Source organism: Musa acuminata, chromosome BXJ2-3 (genome assembly GCF_036884655.1).
Source record: "Musa acuminata AAA Group cultivar baxijiao chromosome BXJ2-3, Cavendish_Baxijiao_AAA, whole genome shotgun sequence".
Lineage (NCBI taxonomy): Eukaryota > Viridiplantae > Streptophyta > Magnoliopsida > Zingiberales > Musaceae > Musa > Musa acuminata.
This window is the reverse complement of record NC_088340.1, coordinates 2,802,842-2,825,742: the sequence shown is the minus strand read 5'-3', so window position 1 is coordinate 2,825,742 and position 22,901 is coordinate 2,802,842. Positions and strand designations below refer to the sequence as shown.

Genomic DNA, 22,901 nt, shown 5'->3' with positions numbered 1-22,901 from the left:
CGGGATCGAACCGAACCGTGCTATCTCCTCGACCACGACATAAAGGTTTACCAATACGTCTCTCCTTCAAATCATACGTAATCTTATAGTATCGTATTATCACGATAATATATCATAATCCGCTCGTTTTGCTTCCTCAAGTTTGTTTTACTAATTTGTTTACAAGTAATCTTGTAATGTAAACAACTCAAGTACATGTAATTATATTTTCGTACAATAATGATGACCAATATTTGAGTCAGATTCAAAATAAGATATATAAAAATAGTTTTTTATTATTCAAGATTCCTTAGTAAAAGAATCTTGGCAGCATGACTTAACTCCACGACTTAGTTTACGAAGAGCGGGGAGGAGAGTTCGGATGTCAGACGGGATAAAAATCGTGACATAAGTCTACGGACGAGCGCTACACAGTGGGCCGAGTGACGACGAAGCGGTGAGAAAGCTAGCAACCAATGGTAATATCACACGTGCCGGTCAACTAACACAAGGGGCGACCGCTCCCACGGTAACGTAGCAATTTATCATTGGCTGTTTCTCGGCGAATTAGGGGTTAAAAAGGCTACTAATCACGGGATTAACAAAGCCAAAGTCCCTTGAGAGGCTTATATAAACCAGCCATCGGCCTCTCTTCTCTTCCCCAAGAGAGCGGCCTTCACCGGAAGCCAAACCCAGTCTCCCCCTCCCCCTCCTCCACCCCCTCTCCGCCACCTTCGGTGAGGCTGAGCGAGCCCCCTTCGAAGAGCAAAAGGTTTGCATTTCTAATCTCTTCTTCCTCCTCTTCTGGATCCTTCTCTGTTATCCTCTGTCATCTCAAAGACCGCAAACCAGAGGTTTCAGAGCAGAGATCCAGAGCCCTTTCTTCTTTCTTTTCATCTCTTCTTTTCTTTTAATCTTGATCAACCAAAAGGGTTCTTTTTTCATACCCTTCAGGTTCTTCTACTCTTCCCTGAAAGATAGTATATCGCTGTATCTCTTTGCTTCTTCGAGTGACCCTCGAGAACCAGGTCGGGTTTTAGCATCCTCTCGTTCTTGCTTCTTGTCTTCTGTCCATTTCTGCTTTTCCTTACTTGCTTTGCTTAGATTCATGGCTGCAGCCATAGATTTGTACAGTAGCAGGTCAGTCCTTCCTGCAGACCCCTTCAATGAGGAGCTCATGAAAGCACTCGAACCTTTTATAACAAGTGTTTCCACCTCCTCTTCTCCACCCCCACCCTCCTCTAACTCCATCATCACCCACTACCACTCTTCCTTCGCCCCATCCTACGCTTATCAAAATCCCTCCTTTGATCATTACTCTCATCAAAATCACACCTTTGCTTCCCATCTTCATCAAGACCCCATTGTGGATGGGTGCTCCCTGTCGCCGTCGAGCGCCAGGATCCCTCGAAGCTTCCATAACTTAGAGGATCAGGGGCTCATCGGCTCGGCCGGGCTTACCCACCTCAACCCCGCCCAAATCCAGCAGATCCAAGCTCAGACCCAACTCCAGCAGCAGCACCAGAGACTCCTTGCGGCAAGGCAATCGCCGCCGAATCGCCACCACCGTCAAGCTGCTGGCTTTTTCGCGCCGAGGCCCCATCCCATGAAGCACGCCGCCTCACCACCTCTGCCGAAGCCCACGAAGCTCTACCGCGGAGTGAGGCAGCGCCACTGGGGGAAGTGGGTGGCCGAGATCAGGCTACCCAAGAACCGGACTCGACTTTGGCTTGGGACCTTCGACACCGCCAAGGAGGCGGCCCTGGCATACGACCAGGCGGCCTACAGGCTCCGCGGGGTCCTTGCGAGGCTCAACTTTCCCGACCTTCGGGCCGCCGGTGGCTCCCTCCACTCTTCTGTTGATGCCAAGCTCCAAGCTATTTGCCACAGCTTGGCCGATTCGTCGAAACAGAGCGCAGCGCTCCTACCCACTGACGCCCCTAATCCAGAGTTCAATGCGGCAATTGCCGGCGGCGATTCGTCTCCTACGATGGCCGAAGAGGATGCCATGTCGAAGGATGAACCGTGTTGCTTGGGCTTAGAAGACCACAAGACAGAGATCTCATCGGAGGGTGAAGACTCCTTGGGGTCGCCGCCGGTGTCCGAGATGCAGCGTTTGGACTTCACGGAGGTGCCTTGGGATGAAACAGAGAGCTTTGTGTTGCGGAAGTATCCTTCATGGGAGATCGACTGGGACTCCATCCTCTCATCCAGCAATTAGCATCCTTGTGGTGGTTAGCTTTAGTTTATTTACTGGTGTTCGTCTCAAGTGGCTGTTGCAAATGGGGTTTTTAGACATTTGCTTAGCAGCTGTAGGCAGTCTCTGGCAGTCCCAAGTGTCATTCGTGTATCTGATAGCTCCCCCCTGTATGACCCTCACTGGTTTGCTGGTTGTGTGTTTTTTTGGCATGACCATGGAGTATGAATGTTGTCTTGTTGGCAGTGACTGAAACAGTTCTTGAAGGTGTTTGTGTAGTTTTGCGAATTTAGCTTGCTTGTATATGTGATGCAGATGATAAATCAGAGGCACAATGAGAGTCAAGGTTTCTACGTTGTGTGGGAAGGATTTTTTCTGTGATATATAATGTGATGTAAAATAGTGTTCGTAGATGTATTGTAAGGGCAGAATTAAAAGCCCTGCCTGCTGGTAATGTGGCAGATAGGGACAGAGAGAGGAAGAAAGGTGGGGAAGGGGAAGCACTTGAGTGCAAACATAGTAAGTACTATGATGATTGATGATCCTGTAGTGCAATCAATCTCATTCAAGCCATAATTTTCTCGGTAGCACAAGTCACTGCTGATTTAGTTTTTATTTTCAGACATCTGTGCAAGTATTGTATAGATGCTCTACTAGATGACACCAGTAATAAACCTAATAGTTTTGTCAGACTTGATAATTTTGGTCACTGGTGTTCGAGATCAACTTGGGCTGATGGCTAACCCTGGTGTTCTAAAGATAAGTTTGCTTAATCAGGATACCCTAACATGTGGGAAACAGAGCAAGTCCTGACTTGGATCAACCAAACAATGCTTTTTTTTACACAGCTTTGTCACAATACTTGTGGAAAAGTGTGCATCTCCTCCATGTCCCAAGATGAGGTATGACTGTGTGTCAAGAATGATCTGTCAGAAAATTTGGATCAAATATTGATATCATCTGAATTAAGACATGCATCACTATTCTAAGGAAAGCTGCTTATAGCCAGATCAATGCAACATATCACAAGTTCATCAAGCTAAGACAAGTACCCAAACAGTAAGGATCCTGTAATCTGCATCCTCATGTGCTCAGTTAGGTTTTAGGACTGAGCTTTCCATGCCAATGTACATGTGTTCACTGAGGCTGTAGCCTAATTACTGAACTGCATTGCTGTGACTATAGCTACTTCACACACAATATCCAACGCAAGATGTGCAAAAGGCATCTAGAATCCATTTGCCTTTGTCCAGATGAAAAGGACCACAAGCTCATCTTGAGCCAACCAGGCCCCCTTGTCTTCCCCACTCACCTCATTCTTTACTGGGAAGGTGTTCCCACCAAAACCACCCACCCAATCCCAGCCTATATCTCTGTGGTCTTTCTTCCCTCCTTGCACATCCAAAGAATCCTCCTTGCTTTTCAAAGAATTGTTTGGACCTGCAGGAATCCACAAAAAAAAAAAAAAAAAGGAGCCATCCTGCTAAACAAGCAGCAAAAGTCTATTAACCTATCATTTTCTTCTATATGCCTCATTGATGATGTCTACTCACAGATGTGAATACTTCAAAACAGGGGAACAGACTTAAACAGTGGAACAGATAAGGTGGAGAAGTAAAGCAATGGATTTGGTATATGGTGCTTTTCATATTGATAGAATATATTCATTTCAAAAAATAACAATGACAATTATCACTCAGGATGAGATTGTGGATTCCATGTCTCTCTTTTTACTTTCTTCCTTTCACATCAGAATAAACATCAAGAGCATATGAAGCACATACTCACAAGAAGGAATGTAGGGCTTACCTATATGCAGATGCATTCACTAACCCTAATTATACATGCAGCTAAGGATACTTACTTATGGAGGGCTCAGCGGCATGTAAGACTTCAAACATAATTAAGGGACCATGACCAAGTTCAAGTTTAGTATGGATAAGAATGAGACTGGATTCAAAGACACTCTTAACTCATGGTAGATTCCCTCTCATAAGCCATGTCACAGGAATAAGCTTGCACAAGCTTTTGGGAATTCCATAATAGATTGAATGATGATTTGCACAATTTCCACATCCAAGTATCTGCAACAACACAATTTAACCTAGCTCAGGTACTCGGTTTCCTTGCCAACCCTCCAACATCCTGCATCCATTTCATTCTTCTATTGAATTTATGAACAACCGCACTAAACTATCAAAACAAATACAAAAGCTAATGGTGTCCCACTAGAATCAAGGGTCTTCAGCTTAAGTGACTCGTTCAGACTAGCGTCACAAGTAGAGTCATGGACCACACTTGTAAACAATTTGTTGATACTATCTGCTGCTAAATAAAATTCCAGGAAAAAGATTTAGCAATTATAGTCAAATTAATCAGTTGTGATTCCTATGAACTCCACATCATCTGTAGTTCTCCATCACAATTATCAGGAAAGCTGGTTTCAACTGCCCACAGATGGTCTTTCATCAGCACAGACTTGTGTTCACGCACAAAGTTGAGAATCTTTAAGCACAGCGTGATATTGTGTGCACCAAAACACTTGGGGTGCAGAGGGATGGTAAAGAAAGAAGTACCTGAACTTAACCCATCAAACAACTCAATTACTTGTAGATGGAACTGTGGGTGTATACAATCTTGGATCTCTGCAACAAATTCCCCTTGTGACTTTTAATCAGCAGAACTGGAGTTTACACCAGAAACATAATCAACTGAATTTGCCAATCTCCATCTTCTTCTTGATTGCTCTTTGACCATGATAGATAAATGAATCTAATATTCCAGAAACAGTAAAAATACCTGAAAACCGAAAAGACACATGTAACTTCAAGTTGTTGAAGATCTCTAGAGAAGGTCTAAGATTCATAATATTCAAAATACAACTTTCTGAGCTTATAAGTAGATCTTATCTTTTTTTTTGGCCCAGCAAGCAGTAAAGAGGGCACTCAACTGTTTATAAAGAATAAAGCGAACACATGGAATTCAATTCATCAATGCAATTGCCTCAAAGAAATAAAATAAATAAAAGCTGAAGGAACAAATATTATATATTACATCTAAAGGCACATACATGAGATCGTCGTATCACATTGGATACATAGCCATCCTAAATGACTTGTGCAAACACAGAAGGTGTAAATAGAGTAATAGCAGCTGGAAAGGTGTCGAAAATGACTGTTACATATAGTTATTTAGGAATCGTTTGAAACACTGGTTGGACCAGTATGTCCCTACCAACATTTGCTGATCCAATCAAGCACCATAATCAGAATACATAACTTGATACCACTTGTTATTCCATTACTTTCAATTATGTTTTAGTGATACAGAATGGTATAGGTCAAAATTCTACTTGATATATCAGTAACATGTTGGTCCAATAATTTGTTAAAATTAATAGGACCGGTGTTTATCTCCAAGGAGAAACCCCAATGGCTATTAAACCGCAGTGTGCACAGTTAAGAGGTCAGGAGTTCATGTTTCTTAAGTGTCAAGTACACATTATGTAATGTTTGAATGGAGGGAATAATTTTTTTAAAAAAATGGGCCAGTATGTAAAACCATGGTATTAGGTTTAGTGAAGGTGTAACCTCAATAGAAAGCACCATTAAGTATTAAACAGCTCCACTTCGTACGGTGCATGTTTTCTTGGTTGTGTTTTATAAACACAAAATTAGTAGATAACATACCTAGACTGCCTAATTTCCTTGATCATAATTCATTTTCACTCATAAACAAGCAAAAGGTGAACTTCATTAAACTCAATTGTACATGAAAAACTTATGTAATTCCACATTTAACCAATCAGACTAGACTTAACTGGTTTGCAGAAAAAACTTCACCAAGAAGATAATAATGATAAGAATAATAGGAAGTAATACCTCCAACAATTGCACAAACATTAGTCAAGAAGTGTAAGAAAGATACATGTCCCTCCATGAAGGTAACCTGTAAAGCGCATTCTTGTAAGATCTCACCATGATACATATTCAACATTTGATTTACAAGTTGGGATAAACTCTATAAAAAGTATCATCTGTTGGATAAAAAAAGACTCAGAACAGCTGACAGATATTATGTTATTCTCATAATCTGGATTAAACCAGAATTAAACAGAAAACATTTCTTATAATAATGAACAAAAAGATAAACTAAAAACAAAAAATGGAATGGTTATCAAATATAACAGTATAAACTGGATAAAAATATGAAAATTGTGAATTGATGACTATGGCTCAGAATAAATCATGCTGTTCGAGAAGCTTACAGGAAAAGAATAAATGCAGTAAAGGTGGTTATGGCTGAGGACACAGGAATTTACAAATAAAGTAATGTGCATAGAAGTGTCACCTTAATTGGGGAAAGATCATAGAAGAAAAACACTCCGGGGACAGATTGTAGTCGGCCAGTGTCATCACTCTTGAAATGCTCTGTCACCGAAAACTGCACAACAATATGCAGAAACATCATAAAATATCATTTGATATAAAAAAACTGCAGATACAATGTTTGCTATAAGCAGTCAAACTTACCTGGTTGGACTGGATAGTACGGCCATTTATGTCAGTGTAAACAGTAGGGACAACCTACAAAAGAAGAAATTAGTATCCAGAATTTGTAAAAACTAATATTCATCAGTATTATAGCATTACAATGAGAAAATACAACACATAAGCATTTAGGCATAGTAGTGTGAAACAGCATCATGACAAATAGGATGTAGAGTGTGCAGTCTCATGAACTTAAATAGGAAACATTATGATACTACAAACCTTGATGAAGTATTGGTACATTCCATTTGGTGTGTGTTGCACCCACTGAACTCTGATATTTTCAACAAGCATGTAGATGTTATATCACATCTTAAAAAATTAAAAAGAGATTGCACAATAGCATGTAAAATTACACGACTGGAAAAATGAAGGAAGTTACCCATCAAGAGGGTTGACAACACCAGGAAAGTATTCTCCAAAAGCTAATTTGTTAATTTTGTGGCTAATCTGGAATTACAAAGATGGAAGCAAAATATGTTAGCATGAAGATATTAGTTCAGAACCAACAGCAAGAAGCTCCTAACAAGCTTAAGAATTAAAATTAGAGTTACACAGAATTGCTTACATTAAAACTTTCTTTTTGGAATGGAAGCAGGTCATGCACATGCATATTTGACTGCTGGAAGCTTTTACCAGGGGCAAAATGAAAATTTCCACCCACCTTTTTGACTTCCAAGAAACCATAGACATTGCATCCTTCACCCTCTTCATTTTTGATCTTTTCAAGGAAACCTTCTCGTTTGCACTACGATAATATATGAGTTGTCAGAATTGCAAAATGTTCCTTTTTCTCAGAATTTTCTTACATTAAGGTTTCAAATAACAGTTACTATGGTGCACGCTGCACTAATCAGAGCAAGGACTGTGGTATGGACCATATGGTACATAACTGATCAGTATTATTCTTTTATTTGTATTGAATGAAATCAGGCAGTACAAGTGCTTGCTTCATATAAATTAACTTCGGTACCATATCATACAAGATAAACTTTCAATTCTTAGCAAAATTAAAATGAGCTTAGTTAAGATGCTAAATGCAATTCCAGACCAGTCATTTCATGAGATGAACTGGCAATTGCTAATGTTTGGAACAGTACTCCAGGAGAATCTGAACAACGGAAGAGAAGCATGGTGGAGTCAATCATCTTCTTTGAAGCTTTGCACAATCATCACATTAAGAATTTAGGTGGAGTTGTTGTCAATACTAAGTTTTCAAACGAAAATCTACAGCAGCACATTTTGCCAATCACCTCTGGTAACTGTGGGGAACAATAGAATTGGATTTATGTAGCAGCTAACGGTCCATGGCTGCCAAAAGAAACCTAGTGGCATTTGAAAAACAATAACCAGAAAAGCTGACAACAATTGAACAATAATGGTAGATGAACTGGGGCAATTCTTTAAGTCAATTATTTAAGTCTTAGCATCATCACCTATATGATTTCATCAGCTAAGTGATTTAGCAGAAGAAGAAAAGTAAAAAATAGTAGCAGGACCAATGTGCCATGTTATAATAACCCCATCGGCATTCTTTTAGTCAATTCTTTAAGTCTTAACATCATCACCTATATGATTTCATCAGCGAAGTGATTTAGCAGAAGAAGAAAAGTAAAAAATAGTAGCAGGACCAATGTTATAATAACCCCATCGGCAAAGTACAAACATAGTCACTTCTACAAATTTAGTTTTATAAGACTCTGCATAATTACATAGGCAAACCTGCCAAAGAAGTTCAAGTATGTCTTGTCTTTACCACCCAAAAAAAAAAGAATACATCTTCATAATAAGATATCTACACTTTAGATTAATATAGTGGAAGAACAGAGAACTAAGTATTCTAAAAACTTAATTATAAAATAACTTAAAATACAAAATTACAGTTACAAGAAAAACTTTTCATTTCCATGTCAACCTGACTGGGAACAGACTGAAAACATTCAGGAAAACATTATTTCAATGGAGAGATTATGTATGAAGATAGGCTTCAAATACCAGTAGACATATTATTGATGATATACAAGGAATAAGAAATGCCCATCTTTTTAGTCAAAATGTTTCTTCTCCAATCTGATGCTTTATGGATCTGAATCCTGTGAAATTAAGAATGCTAAGATGGGAATATTGAGTTGGATGTACGAAATTACTAGGAAATGTAGGAAAAGAAATATTTTTATCCGTAAATAATTTATATTTTATTGTAGTCTCAACAGAGCATAAGATGAGAGAGACATGTTCAAATGGTATGAACATATGTTAAGGATACCTATATATGCTATATGATGTAGTTAGAAGATGCAGAACTAATATTAGTAGCAAGGTTTGTTGTACCGCCCGAGTTGATATGGTATGGGCAGTACATATAGGTCCAACTCGCCACCGAGACATGGCTCGCCAAAGTCCCCATCGATATGCTCCAGTGTACCATGTGTTGATACACCAGTACAAATCGGTATGTACCATACCGACAAATCTCCAAGATAAGTCTAGTATCCGAAATGACGAACCCTGATTAGTAGGACAAGGAGACATAAAGAGAGACGTAAAAATATTTTATTAAAAACTATAATTAAATATTCAAATACTCTTAATTTATCTAAAGATATAATTTTTTCATAGCTCAAGAGCTCAATAGCAGAAAAAAAATCCATATAGCCAACCCAAATAGTAGGAACTTTATGACCTTATTGTGTAATTGTTGTTGTTGTGCATCTTCTCCAAACTCTATCTTGATTCTTGCCAAACATTTTCCTCATTTCATTCCATGGTTCATTATCTCTTGCAAACCTACACAGTGAGTCCTAATCCTAATAATATCATTTGGTCGTATCAATCGGTTGGTAATTTAAGCTTCCATAACATGTTGCAAAGACAACTTGAGTAGATATTTATGAATAGAAAGATGAACCAGTTCATGCCTATCAGCAGAAGGGAGCAGTCCTGCTACTACTTGGTCCACAATACTGAGGTAATATTACTGATACCGATAAAATCTAAATATCTATTGCCTCCTGTCAAACAAGAAATAGTTACCTTCTCAACTTTTAAAGAGACCAAAATATAGAATCAAGGCAAAGTCATCAAAGAGAACTGCCTTCAAAATTTTTGTTGTTTAGAAGATGGGTTTTGCAACCAAAACCAGTGTTCCTTATCGAATTATTCTTAAGAAGCTTTACACATCATATCAGTCAGTCGTTTAGTTTTCCCAGTGAAATCTTTGTGTCTTGCTAGCTACATTCAGTTAGTAACATCAGTATTTCTTTACCCTGCAGTAAGATAGGTTTAGGAATGTCTAACTTAAGGAACTCTGTGTGCAACTGGATGTTAAAAACAACTTGCCACCAAAAAACAACAACTCAAGTGAACAGAATTAACAGTTTGAGTACACTGTAGTCAGTAAAAGGTTGAGTGGAACATCATAACAAAGGATTAAAAACTTAAGAGTGGCGAATGCAGTTAACTTAGAAAGAAAACTGAGAATATATTATATCATTTCCCACAGTAAACTCAGCTTGCCATAAACTGAAGAATTCTTATAGCAACTAAGAACTTGAGATATAAAATTTCTCAAAATCAAAGTCAATAAATCAAAATATCCAAGAACACATTCATATGTACCTGGTCAACCAAATCAGGGTTTGACAGCCCCCAACCTTTCTTTCTATAGGCTTCTCGAACTTCTTCACATGAGTTGCAACAATCCTCATCAGACTATGAAACATGAAGATGTAAATTTATCAATCATTTGTGAATGCCTTATACAATTGCATTTCAAAAATACTATGCATAATAAGTTAAAATTGAGGTAGAATTTGTAAAATAAGTAAAATGTAATGAATTTTGTAAAATAAGTTAATGTATAATAAAAAATTGGTTACTTGCTAGATTAAGCATGTAGAGTAATATATTGAAGAGAGATAATCTGATTATAACAGTATCAGTTTTTCTCCATACTAATAAAACAAAATCAACAGAGTTGCTACTAACACTTTCAACCTTTAGTTCAAATTTTTTGGATAGTTATGACTCATATATGTTACTGTACCATGGATGATTACATCTTCAATTAATCTCTTGAAGCAAAACATATAAAAATATAACTATCAATGATGTTAGGCCAGATACAAACTTAATAGAGAAACTCCAACATTTCAAACAAAGGCAAAGGAACAACAACCTGTTCTTAGTTTCTATAAACTAAAAGTAACACATACACCTAGACAAACTGTCCCAACAGCTAAATAAACTATATATACAGAAATTTTCTTGAAGCAAAAAAGCCTTGTCGTCAAAGCAGAGTAAAACTATTTTAAAAAGGGCGCACATATTGTTATCTTGAACATTAGTTTTCTTGTATTGTCATAGATTTATTCTGCAGGAAGTGCAACAAGAAATCACTGTGAAGTAATCACCACAATTCAGTTACTGAAGCTGTTATATAACCGTCATCTTATTATATAATGGTGACTCAACATTTACTTTTAAGCCTAAAAAAGAACTAATTACAGAGACTCTTGTGCTTGTTTCAACCCTCCCATCTTTTTCACTTTTTTGCAGCAGCATGTAAATATTCTAGATCTACCAGATCTCCTAGCACATTATGCATAATATTCTGGTGTTACAGCTTCTATAAGGCCCTAAGAACATTTTCTGGAAAATGCGAAGGACCATCATTTGCTTGATTTTTAATTATGCCCAGTGACGAGGTACCAAACCATTCATCAATGCTGATTTCTGCAGTGAATGTATGAATTTTGGTCATATACAATCTTTTCTTTCCACATCTTCAAAAGAGACGAACTATGATAAATACCAAAAAAGCAATTGTTGTCTCTTTCAAGGTTATGATAAATATCATTAGGTAGTCCATAAAACAGAATAGGAAATTTGGCCTTCTTCACATGTACCAACTAGAGCTTGCCTCATTGGATGACTAAATCTAGATTAACTAGTTGATTAAGGACTACAAAGACATTTACATTGCATCTAAAGCCACTAGCATAATTTTCTTCTACTTAAATTCAAAAGGTACTTAAAGGTACTTGTCTTCTACTTAAGGTTCATTGGATGTTTTATTTTACTGGACCTGTAAGCCCTGCCTTGGGTAGGATCGAGGGTTATGGATGTGCAAAAAATTGTTCATCAAGTATTAAAAACATCTAGTTACTTGTTCTACAACTAAAAAAGCTGAATAGCGGCAATTACTTTCTGTGAATCTATCAAAAGAAAAGAAAATTTTGTAGCAGAAAATATAGTTGCGAAACATAAAGGACCAAAGACGTTTCAGTATAGTCACAAAGGCTTAGAAAGAGCAAACATACCGCTTCTGCACCATAGCAAGAACCACAATATGTCTCATTATGTTCAAGTCTCCCACCATGTCTTTGTAAAGGCTTTTCAATCTGTAACAAATGATGGCAATGCATTTCATGCATACCAACTCATATTATACCACCTTATAGCAGGGAAAGTAAATATGTGATGCATCATGGCAACATGCTCAAAACAAATTTGATTTGCTTTCAATTTACTCTAAATTCTAAAATGAGAAGAAGTCATCCATGGCAACTTATAATAAATACAGGCAATAGAAACCAGTTATCGGTCAAAGACAATTTGAGAAATAATCTTTCTCAGGATATTTAGTGCTTAAGCTAACAAAGTAGATTGACTAGCAATCTGCTAGAGGTATATCATCACTATGAAACTACATGAACCCAAACAAAACATTTTATAGGTGCTCATTTTGAATCCTATCAGTTGGTTCAGCAGTCAAATTCACGTATCATCCTATTGGCATCTTGGGACTAATAAACACCGACTTTGACCATGAACTTGAACTTCAATTTTGTTTCTATAATAGTGGTTCAGTTAGTCAAATTTATCCTACAGTTTGCACCCTGATATTTTAAAGATTTGCTCCACATTAACACTTGAAAGTTTAAGCATGCTTATCCTCATTCATTAACAGGAAACGACAATCAACATACACAATGAAGAATCTGGCCAATAGAATCTGGAAACCATAATGAAGAATTTGCATAGGCCAGACTATTTTACGAATTGACATCACCGAAAATGTAAACTATTATGGCCTTAAACACAACACAGATCTTGTTTATCATATTGTCTAAAACAATTGTTTATGCTCACTGTGAAATAGCTTTTACTAGAAACTAAATAACAAAGAAATATTTAACAACTTAAGAAAAGAATACTGACCTTAGGTGAACCAATTCCATCTTGTCTAGTTTCAATAACGTTTCCATGAGAATCTAGCCTCTTCTTAATTATGTCGTGTCTCTGTTTAAAAGGACATCCAAAAAAATTCTTGTTACCAAAAAATCAGCAATGAGAAGCCCAATAGCAATTATAATTTTGAAACCAATATAGATAGGTATAAATATAATAAAAGCAAGTCTAGTGGTAATACATACTACATCAAGGTGCTCTTCTCCACTTATATCCATGGCATCAAGACTGAGCATAGAACATGAAAGGGCAGGAAAAGTAACATCAAACTGCACTTATCATAAACAAAAAATTTGTGACAATAAGTCGAAAAACTGATAAAATTCATATATAATTAGATACACAAGAAGCCTTTATAATTTTAAAGGGCATACATGATGTAATGGCAAATGCAGACCAAAAAAAGGACAATGTTCAACAATAAATGATGTAGTTCATGTATTGCTAAGAGTTGAAGCAATATATATATTACATTGATCCGAAGTGATTCCCCTCTAGACGTATCAACGACAAGCTTTGTTTCTGTAACAGCATGAAGGTACAATCCTGCAATTACAAAAGAAAAGAGAAAACAAGCTATAATTAGTGCATTTTGAAAGTAAGAAAGTGCAAAGTTCCAACGTATAAAGTATAAGAAACGATTCTTCATTTGCAATACACAACAAATGCAATCTTACAAGTTGATGAGAAAAGAGAAAAAGAAAAAAAAAATCAAAACTGGGGACAACTGGCTATGGACCTATAAAAAACTTTATAAATACATATTGAACTAAGGAAGATTTTGCAGTGTACTAAATCTGATTCTTGTTGTCCGCGATTTTGACATTTGTCTTTCTTTTTCTATTTTCCCCAACATATAAGATTGCATTTGTCCAATACGTGGTCAGAGAGACTATTTCTCGTTTAAAAAAAAATGCCCGGCCCAATGCAAGGTACTAAATAAAAAGAATAATTTGCAGCCCCATCGACATATACAATCGTGCATGAGGTTTAAAGTCATCATGTTTATAGAGATGGATAACTCCTACAAGTGAATTTGCAATAAACCATATAGATAATCTAGCCGTACAAATCTTTCTTTCTTTGATAGGAGATTAGATGGATGAAAGAACAAAGATTCTAATGGATAATGTCCCCTCCGGTGGTCGGAAATTTCAAAGTCAAAACGATAGTAAGTCGTAATTCAACCCTAATCGGAAGCGAACACGAACTACTAATGTACAAGGAACCAATTGCCCTACAATTTATCATCTATCAAGCATAACAAGAACCAAATGATCCGACCTAATTCTTCGGACGTTACCAAGAAACTGAAAACAAAGGATCTGAGGCCAAGAATAGGTGAAACCGTAGCTGGAACCAAGAAAGAATCCAAATCGATCAAATTAAGAAATCCATTCAGAATTCACCGAGCACACACAGAACCTAACAAAGGAACGAACGGAAGGGCAAAGGGAATCCAACATACGGAGTTCGGAGATGAAGAGAAGGAACATGACGATGGAGGAGACGATTGTGATGATGCCGCCGGAGAGGGTCCTGCTGTAGAAGTCCTCGTTGATCTTGGGGTAAGCGTCCAGGTTGCGTAGCTTACCGAACACGCCCTCCATTCCGTCGATCCCAGAAGAAGAAGAAGAAGAAGAAGAAGAAGAAGAGATCCGAAGCGGCACAGACCGACGGATCAAAAGAGAATGGGAAGAAGACAGGATAAGATTAAAGCTCTGAGGTATATTTCGTGATCGGATACTGTATCGGAAGGGTTTCCTTCCCCCTTCCGCTTTCCGTTTATTATTATTAATCCTCCCTTCCTCCCCTTCTCTCGATGTTTCTATTGCGAGCTGAACCGCCGAAATCGATACTTTTAGCAAATTATAATCAATTTTGTGGTTTTTAAAATCTTAACGTGATCATCAAATAATCAGCAAAAGTTTTGTAATCTTGATGCGTTTCGTCACGCGAGACGAATTGGCAAGCCCAACTTTGTCCGAATAATTAGGCCGAGAGCCCAATACTCCTCATTCATATGTAGCCCATTGTATGTCCACACATTAATCGGTGCAATCAGCGACCGTCCAAACGGACTCGGTGAGTTGGCGCAAAAAAGAGAGGTACGAAGTAGGATACTCTAAGCATGTAAGACTATTTTGAATATAAAAAATATTATACTCTTTTATTGCATATAAATATTAGATAGATTTGTTTGACTAGTGTTTATTAGTCAACTGTACATATATTTTTTTTTATTATTTGTATTAATATTGTTGGTTCATTATAAGAATATAAACATGATAATGATTTAGACAATAATGACTACGAAATTAAAATGGACAAAATATTTTTTAAAATTTCTATTGATTTATTTATTTAGTTATATATGTTTTTGATCATTATATTAGATCAGATAGCTTAGATGATTATTTATCCATTTATTATCATAGGAGCATTAGAGTGCCAACTACATTAAAGAAAATAGTACATCTGAAATTTCAAGTTAATAGTAAGGATAAAATCTTTAATGAACTATTATTTCCTTTGGAGGGCAGTAACATTCACAACTTTCACTCTGTGGTGTGTGCTGCATGAAGCAGCAGTTAATGTGCTTCCTTGAATGATCTTTTGAGGTGTCTTTCTTCATAGAAAATTGCCAATTCTCTTCAGACATTCGCTTTATCCACTTACGATCTATGAACAAGTCAACGAGTTCCGGTCAAGTCAGCATCGCATGTTGGGTGCTATTTGGGCCGTTTTTGGGCTCTCTATCGACCCAAACCAAAAGTCCCGCTTTTGGACCTCCTCTTTATTACTCCCGCTTCTCGGGATGCCTCCTCCGCCTTCGTTCCATGGCAGGGTTGCGTCCCCATGGGCAGCCGTCCACCGGTGCCCTCGACACCGGCGCTGCTTCTAACCACCACCTCCTCGCGGAGAAGGCCCTCACCTACCTCAGGCACGGGTGCCCCCTTGACTCCCTCGCCGCCGCCTACACGCCGGAGGCCGCCGCCCACGCCCTCCTCCTTGCCCAGCCCCACCGCCCGCTCCTCCTCGCCTTCCTCCGCTGGGCCACGCCTCTCCCCTTTTTTTCCGCCTCCCTCCGCCCCCAGTCCCTCGCCCTCCACCTCCTCTCCCGTCTTCGCCGCCTTCCCGCCGCCCTTTCCCTCGCCCGCCGCCTCGCCTCCCGCTTCCCCCTCGCCGCCCTCTTCGACTCCCTCGCCTCCACCCTTCCCCTCCTCCGCCCCCCTCCTCCGTCTCCCTCCGCCGCCTTCGACCTGCTTATCAGGTCATACTCCTCCCTCTTCCTTGTCCCGCAAGCCATCTCCGCCCTCTCCCTCACCAAAGATGCTGGCTTTTCCCCTGCCCTTCTCTCCTATAACTCCATCCTCGACGCCATGTTCCGTTCTGGTCGAACCCATCCTCGAACTGTTGAAATGTTCCTCGCCGACATGACTAGCTCCGGCGTTTCCCCGAATGTCTACACCTACAACATACTTATTAGAGGCTTCTGTTCATGGGGCGAACTGAATCGTGCGTCATCTCTCTTCTCTGAGATGGCGCTCGCAGGGTGTTCGCCAAATGTTGTCACATACAACACTCTAATTGATGGTCTCTGCAAGTCGGGGAAGGTTGACGATGCACGCATGCTGCTGATGACGATGAAGGAGAATGGGCTTAAGCCTAATTTGGTTACCTGTAATTCAATCGTCAACGGGCTGTGCCACAAGGGTCAGGTGAAGGAGTCGAGCAAATTTGTCGATGAGATGGTGAGAGAAGGATTGGTCCCTAATGTCATTACGTATAATACACTTGTCAATGGATACTGCAGGGAGGGAGACGTGCATCGAGCTCTCCTACTGCAAGCAGAGATGGCTCACAAGGGGGTGGCCCCTGATGTTGTCACATACACTACATTGGTCAACGCAATGTGTAAAGCTGGGAACTTGAGGAGAGCAATGGAGCTTGTCAGCCAAATGAAAGAACGAGCGCTTAGGCTTAATGAGGAAACTTTCACAACTTTGATCGATGGTTTCTGCAAGAAGGGGTTCCTGGATGATGCACTCTTGATCATGAAACAAATGAAGGAGAGTGGAATTAGGCTTTCTGTTGTGACTTATAATGCTTTGATTAATGGGTATTGTCTGTTGGGAAGAATGGATGAAGCATTGAAGATTATTCGAGAAGATATGGAAACAAATGGGTTTATGCCAGATGTAGTTACTTACAATACGATTTTGAGTGGGTACTGTAGGAATGGAGATATTAATCTGGCATTTCAGTTTAATCAAGAGATGCTTGACAAGGGTATCTTGCCTGATGCTATTACTTACTCTTCACTTATTAGGGGTCTTTGTGAAGGAAAAAGACTGGATGATGCATGCAAGCTTTTTCAGAAGATGTTGAGTTTGGGTATATGTCCTGACAACTATACATACACCACACTGATTGATGGCCACTGCAAGGAGGGGGAACTGAAGAAGGCTTTCCTTCTTCATGATGAAATGATAAAGAAAGGGATCCTTCCGGATGTCGTGACTTATAGTGTGCTTATAAATGGCCTCCAAAAAGCAGCTCGGACAAAGGAAGCAAAACGACTCCTGCTTAGGATGTGCCATGATGAGTCTGTTCCTGATAGTGTTACATACGACATACTGATTGATTGTTGTGGCAAAGTAGAGTTTAAGAGTTTGTTGTCGCTTCTAAAGGGTTTCTGTATGAAAGGGTTGATGAATGAAGCTGATGAGGTATTCAACTCTATAGCAGAAAGGAATTGGAAGCCTGATGCTACTGCATATAACATTGTTATTCATGGACACTGTAGAGCAGGAAATGTTCATAGGGCGGTTAGCCTATATGAAGATATGCTACAGGCTGGTTTTCTTCCAAATGCAATTACTGCTATTTCTCTTATTAAGGGTCTTTCCCAGTTCGGAACAAATGAGAAACTGGATCAAATAATTCAACAGCTATTGGGAGGTTCTTTGCCAACATATTCTCAAAAATCAAAGGTTCTTGTTGAAGTGAACCACAAGGATGGGAACATGGACGCTGTGTTGGATGCTTTGACTGACTTGGCAAAGGATGGACTTCTTCCTAATGGTGGTGAACTAAAAGGATGACTCACTAATTTATGATGTTGGAAATTCATCTCATATTGCTAAAGATCATGCCTACAGGCAAAGATTGATGACCATGTTCTTCCATTGGCATAAGAAAATTTAAAGCCAGACTTGAGGTACATATGTTTTCTTTAAACTAGATTATGTCAATATCAGTTTTACTATGTAAAATTGCTAAATTTTATTATCTTTTCCCTTATTTTGAGCTTGATAAGGCACTGTTAGTTTTAGATCTTTTTTTTTTGCTTTTAATTTCTGTTCCATGTTCGTTATGATGAATGGGCTAGTACTGTAACCATTGACTAGTTTAACCTTTTTTCTCCTTAAAAACTTTGCCATCTTGCCAAAATGGCAAGTGCTACCATGGTGCAGTTAGCTTACTCAACAGCAATGTTCTGGGTCTGCTACATGGTTCTTTTTCCAGTATTAAAGGCTGTTGAGAACGAATCCTAGCACTCAACTAATTGAGGTGGTTTGGACATGTCAAAAGGAGGCTTATGAATGTAGTATTCAGGTGAGGTGAGCAAATTTAAATGGGTGATGGCAAGAGATGCACAGGAAGGCATTAGCCTGGGCAGACTGCATCTTGTTAAAATTGATATTAATCTCGTGAGTTGTGGATTTTACTCAATTTAACTGCATTATAGTTGGAAGATTCATCTAACACCATCAGCTGCATTACAAATCTAAATGTATATTTATCTGGTATGACTAAAGCTGGCTCTTAGGTGTGTAATCTATAACTTCTGTAATACAGACTTGTAAGCAAAGTATTCTAGCTTCTGGTCATGTGTGAGTTGTAATACAAGCTCGAGAATTTTGTTGTTCCATGGGATAGATGGATGTTCTATAGGTCATGTGTATGTTGATGAGCTCGTTTAACCAATTATGTTTTACACCACAAGTTTGCCAGCATGATGAGTGTTGCCATGCAATTTGCTTATGGCCTTAGCGTACGCAAGCATTTTGAGGCTTGGTTGCTATTTGTTTCTCTTTGAATTTAAGGAGAATATCCTAGGTTGTGCATAACCATTTTGACTCATGCGAGAGTTAATAGTTTTTAACTTTAATAAGGGTCTGGAAAAGGGTGGAAGTTGTAAATGTATTCTTCTAAGTTCTAACTACCATGATGGTTGTCTCCTTCTGATTCTGGTTATCTAGTATTCTTAATGGGATCTTAATGCACTTTTTACCAGAGCCGGATCAATGTGTATGCATGGTTTTAGGGGGCAACATCTATGTAACATCGGAGAGCCGTACAAAAGCGAGTTAAACCAAGGTGAGTTTTTTTTTAATGTCTATGACTGCTACTACCATTTTATTTATGATGCAATTGATTCAATGTAAGTCTCACCTCTTGCAGAGTGATATATCAGTCAGTACTCATACTCATCACCAGATAGTTTTAATTTAGTTAACAGATCATAAATAGTTACTGATTGTATCACACACTTCAAATTCTGGAAGTAACAAGGCAGGAACAACCTTGAAGCATCTCTATCAGGATTGCTTCTGGGATTGTCAACATAAAAGGGAGTTCAGAGGTTGCTTGCAATGCAATGTACAAGGAGGATTACTGTACATAAGTCGGTACATTTATACATGAAGAAAAATTAGTTCCATTGCTCCAACTCTGATCGCTTAGATTGCAGGGGAACAAACTTGCTAGTACATATCAAAGCTTGTTCTATGATATTACCAATATCTATTCTAAAAATTTTAGACAGGTGCAATGGTCCTAAGTATGTGGTAATGGAGTTGATTGCAATGGTTCGATGTTGTTTTGGAAACTGACCTCATTTATGCAAGTTCTCTAATTTTTTCTGTCCTCGTACATAAATAAGAAAAACTGGAAAATTTTTGACCTGGACACTCTCCCAAAGGAGTTGGTTCCGGTTTTGATCAAGTATTAGAGGAGCGGTCAACGACAGGAAGAGATCAAACGTGAACTGTTCAACAGGTCACCAGGGAAGACAAAAGGGAGCAGCAACTCAACAGGATCCAATGGCTGATCCGTTGTCTTCAGAAAACTACAGTTGACAACTCAACAGGATGCGGCAACTACAGTTGACTTCAGAAAACTTCTCCATTGTTTCACTCTATTTTCACTTCAATGCTGGATGGATTCGGAGATTTTTGCTCTCAGTATCTATGAGCCACAATTGGGATGAGGAGGACAGTTTTCCATGAAAGAACATGAACAATATGTGGGAGTCTCTCTAGCAGCATCTGCCACTCAACATGAGCGGTCATTCCATGATGGAATAGGGAAGTTCTCCGAGAAGATCGAGGTCTTGGAAGGTTGGATCAGTCTTTGCCTATTATCTCTCTTTTGTGGTAGGAGTTTAGTGTACCGAGTTGAACACTGCTGAGCACATCAAGCCATGGGACAAAGTTTGGTGGGGATGGAGGTGCATTTTACAAGCTTCTTTACTGATGTAATGTAAGCTCGTCTGATATCTTATGTTCTTATCTCTTCTGTCCTGAAAACAAAAAATAATGTCGTGCATGAAGAGGATTACTAAACCCTAGAGAGTAACAGTCAAGCTTCTACAGCGTCTAGATTTGAGACCCAGTACACTGGGGTGTGGATTTATTTTAGTGGCAAACCAGGTGCAGATTCTGAAGACAGCTTTTATCTGCATGCTTCCATTTCTTTTGAGATGTACTTGATGCACCTTCAAAGAGAGAAGGCATCAGATCTGCTCAAGCTAAAAATAATAGTGTTCAGCATCCACAGCATACTGAAATCATCCTACTTGAGCTGAGAGCAGTTGCAGAAATTTCACTTCACTTTTTAGAAAACAAGTTCTGCAGCTTTTTGCCTCAAGAAAATAACACTAATCTTTTGCTAAAGATCAATCTGCAGCTTGAAGTGAATGATATCTGTAACTCTGAAATCCAGTCTTTCAGTCTTTCACAGAAATTTTTTTGGAGAAAAAAATTCACCTATGACATCAAAATTCATACTTGTTAATGAAATGGCTTAAAGCATTTGATAAGGGATCATTTGGTCAGTTGGTCATTGGTGCGATGGGTATATCCGACGGACTTATAAGCCCTTAGTTTCTAGAGGCTTATAGGTGAGGTGCACATTGATTGAGCGGGTTTGCTCCCTTGGGCCGTACGATTGACCAACTGAGAAATTATTTATTTTAAATAATGATTGATCTTACTAGTCTTTGATTTTTATATTTTTTAATCAACGTGAGACTAAATAGTTTTATTAAGACTCATAAAGTATATTTATATGATTTTATTCTTTCGAGAATAATCTTATGAACTTATGAGTCTTTGATTCTCGTACTTTTCAATTAATGATATTAAAATCATGCCTAAATCTAGTTTTTATTTATCTTCAAAAGTAAGCAAAAAATTATAGCTTTAGATCATTAACTACACCTCAATCAAAGATAAAAAAAAAGTGTAGAAATAAATAAAACTCATTGTCGTTGATGAGTCAGTGATCATCATCAACAACAATGAGTTTTATTTATGAGACAGGTCAATAAAAAGACTTTCTTGGTCAAATTAAATTAATTGTACAAATGATCTTGATGGAATCATTTAATTTTTTTTGCACATGATGTGGCGATTCAATCCTTGGAGAGACTTGAAATCCTCTCACACTTATTATTGTATAACACACATATCAACGAAGCCCTACTACTAAGTGGTCAATGGATCTCACATCAATGAGCTATTCCAACGTTGAAGACGAACTCGTTCGCTGCACCCCTTTGAGAAGCTTCAACGCCTGCTTCAGTGCGACTTGTCCAACCTCTCCTATGTTAGTCCTTGCAAGGCAGTACGATCGCTCTACGACTACAGCAATGTGGCCACCTGTTGCTTGCGTTCTGACCCCCTAAACTCTCCCGCTACAGGAGACTACCATTCACAATAGAGACTCGACTCCGAATGAATGACAAGCTGAGTAGGTGAGCCAAAAACTAAAGCTTCCTCCCGAAGGAAGGAAGGAAGGAAGGAAGGAAGGAATTAGTCAAACAAAGACGTGGAAGTGGTGATGTTGAGCAACAAAGAATGCAGATTAGGACCATCACTGTTGGGTTTGGATTAGGTTAAAAGGCTTGGTTGTTGAATTAAGACGTGTGAATCATTCCACCAAACAATCCTGATCTATGCCTTGGCAATTATCTCCCCTTGTTCACATTGATCATGCCAATCTATCACCACATTCTTCAGGTGGATGACCTGAAGAACAAGATGGGGACATGTCAACCCTATTCATCTCCAGCACCAGAGCAGGAACTGCGTCCGAGGACAATTATTTGCACGCAGATCCAATGTAAAACGATTTTTCCTCATGCACCACAAGATCACTGCCCTAACCTAATCTCGACCTAACCTTATCGTCTTGTGGCACGAACCCATCGATTGTCATGTCGATTACGCCAACGAGATGTGATTAGCAGTCCTTATTTAATGGTGTATGAGTTGCTACTTAGGTTGGTAGGTAGTATTCCATCAGAATTATGGTGATGAAAAGCAGTTTACATGTATCATATTTATTGTTGTTCCTTTCTTCAGCAAGCAAATGCTTGCTAGTGAGGAAAACACATTCCCTTTCGATCGAGAAATTTCTTGATGTGCAATACATGCAATGCGGTTTTATATACTACCAAAAAAGAACATTAAAATTCTCGTTGACTACATTCTTGAATGTAAATTTTATTTTGGTCAAATTAGATATGTAATATAATTAAATACGATGGAAATTTATTATTATTATTAGGATTATTATTATTATTTGATGCCAAGCTTGCAAGTCTTTGGTCGCCCGGTCCTCGTACTACT

General features: G+C 38.6%; 3 protein-coding genes across 5 annotated transcripts; 2 read left to right on the top strand and 1 right to left on the bottom strand.

Moving 5' to 3' along the window:
* The first annotated feature begins 654 nt into the window (after nt 1–654).
* Nucleotides 655–2,529, top strand: LOC135606911 (ethylene-responsive transcription factor RAP2-13-like). The gene is made up of 2 exons (XM_065098276.1): nt 655–751; nt 934–2,529. Exon 2 carries the CDS (start codon nt 1,088–1,090, stop codon nt 2,198–2,200), a length of 1,113 nt encoding a protein of 370 aa, XP_064954348.1. The 5' UTR covers nt 655–751; nt 934–1,087; the 3' UTR covers nt 2,201–2,529.
* Nucleotides 2,530–4,514: 1,985 nt separating this feature from the next.
* Nucleotides 4,515–14,815, bottom strand: LOC103976947 (uncharacterized). Of its 3 annotated transcripts, XM_065098273.1 has the most exons (14): nt 14,447–14,813; nt 13,451–13,524; nt 13,164–13,247; nt 12,949–13,029; nt 12,048–12,128; nt 10,345–10,437; nt 9,058–9,234; nt 7,295–7,474; nt 7,109–7,176; nt 6,949–7,000; nt 6,709–6,762; nt 6,527–6,619; nt 6,058–6,124; nt 4,515–4,975 (listed from the first exon to the last, which is right to left on the bottom strand). In XM_065098273.1, the coding sequence occupies exons 1-14, from the start codon at nt 14,586–14,588 to the stop codon at nt 4,884–4,886; spliced, it is 1,338 nt and encodes a 445-aa protein (XP_064954345.1). In that variant the 5' UTR covers nt 14,589–14,813; the 3' UTR covers nt 4,515–4,883. The 3 variants fall into 3 exon arrangements, with proteins under 3 accessions (XP_064954345.1, XP_064954347.1, XP_009390586.1); XM_065098275.1 differs by lacking the exon at nt 6,058–6,124 and having other exon boundaries at nt 14,447–14,815; XM_009392311.3 differs by lacking the exon at nt 9,058–9,234 and having other exon boundaries at nt 14,447–14,811.
* A 973-nt stretch (nt 14,816–15,788) lies between these two features.
* On the top strand, nt 15,789–20,742 carry LOC135606910 (pentatricopeptide repeat-containing protein At5g39710-like). Its single transcript, XM_065098272.1, has 3 exons — nt 15,789–18,202; nt 19,283–19,365; nt 19,450–20,742. Exon 1 carries the CDS (start codon nt 15,819–15,821, stop codon nt 18,084–18,086), a length of 2,268 nt encoding a protein of 755 aa, XP_064954344.1. The 5' UTR covers nt 15,789–15,818; the 3' UTR covers nt 18,087–18,202; nt 19,283–19,365; nt 19,450–20,742.
* The last annotated feature ends 2,159 nt before the right edge of the window (nt 20,743–22,901 follow it).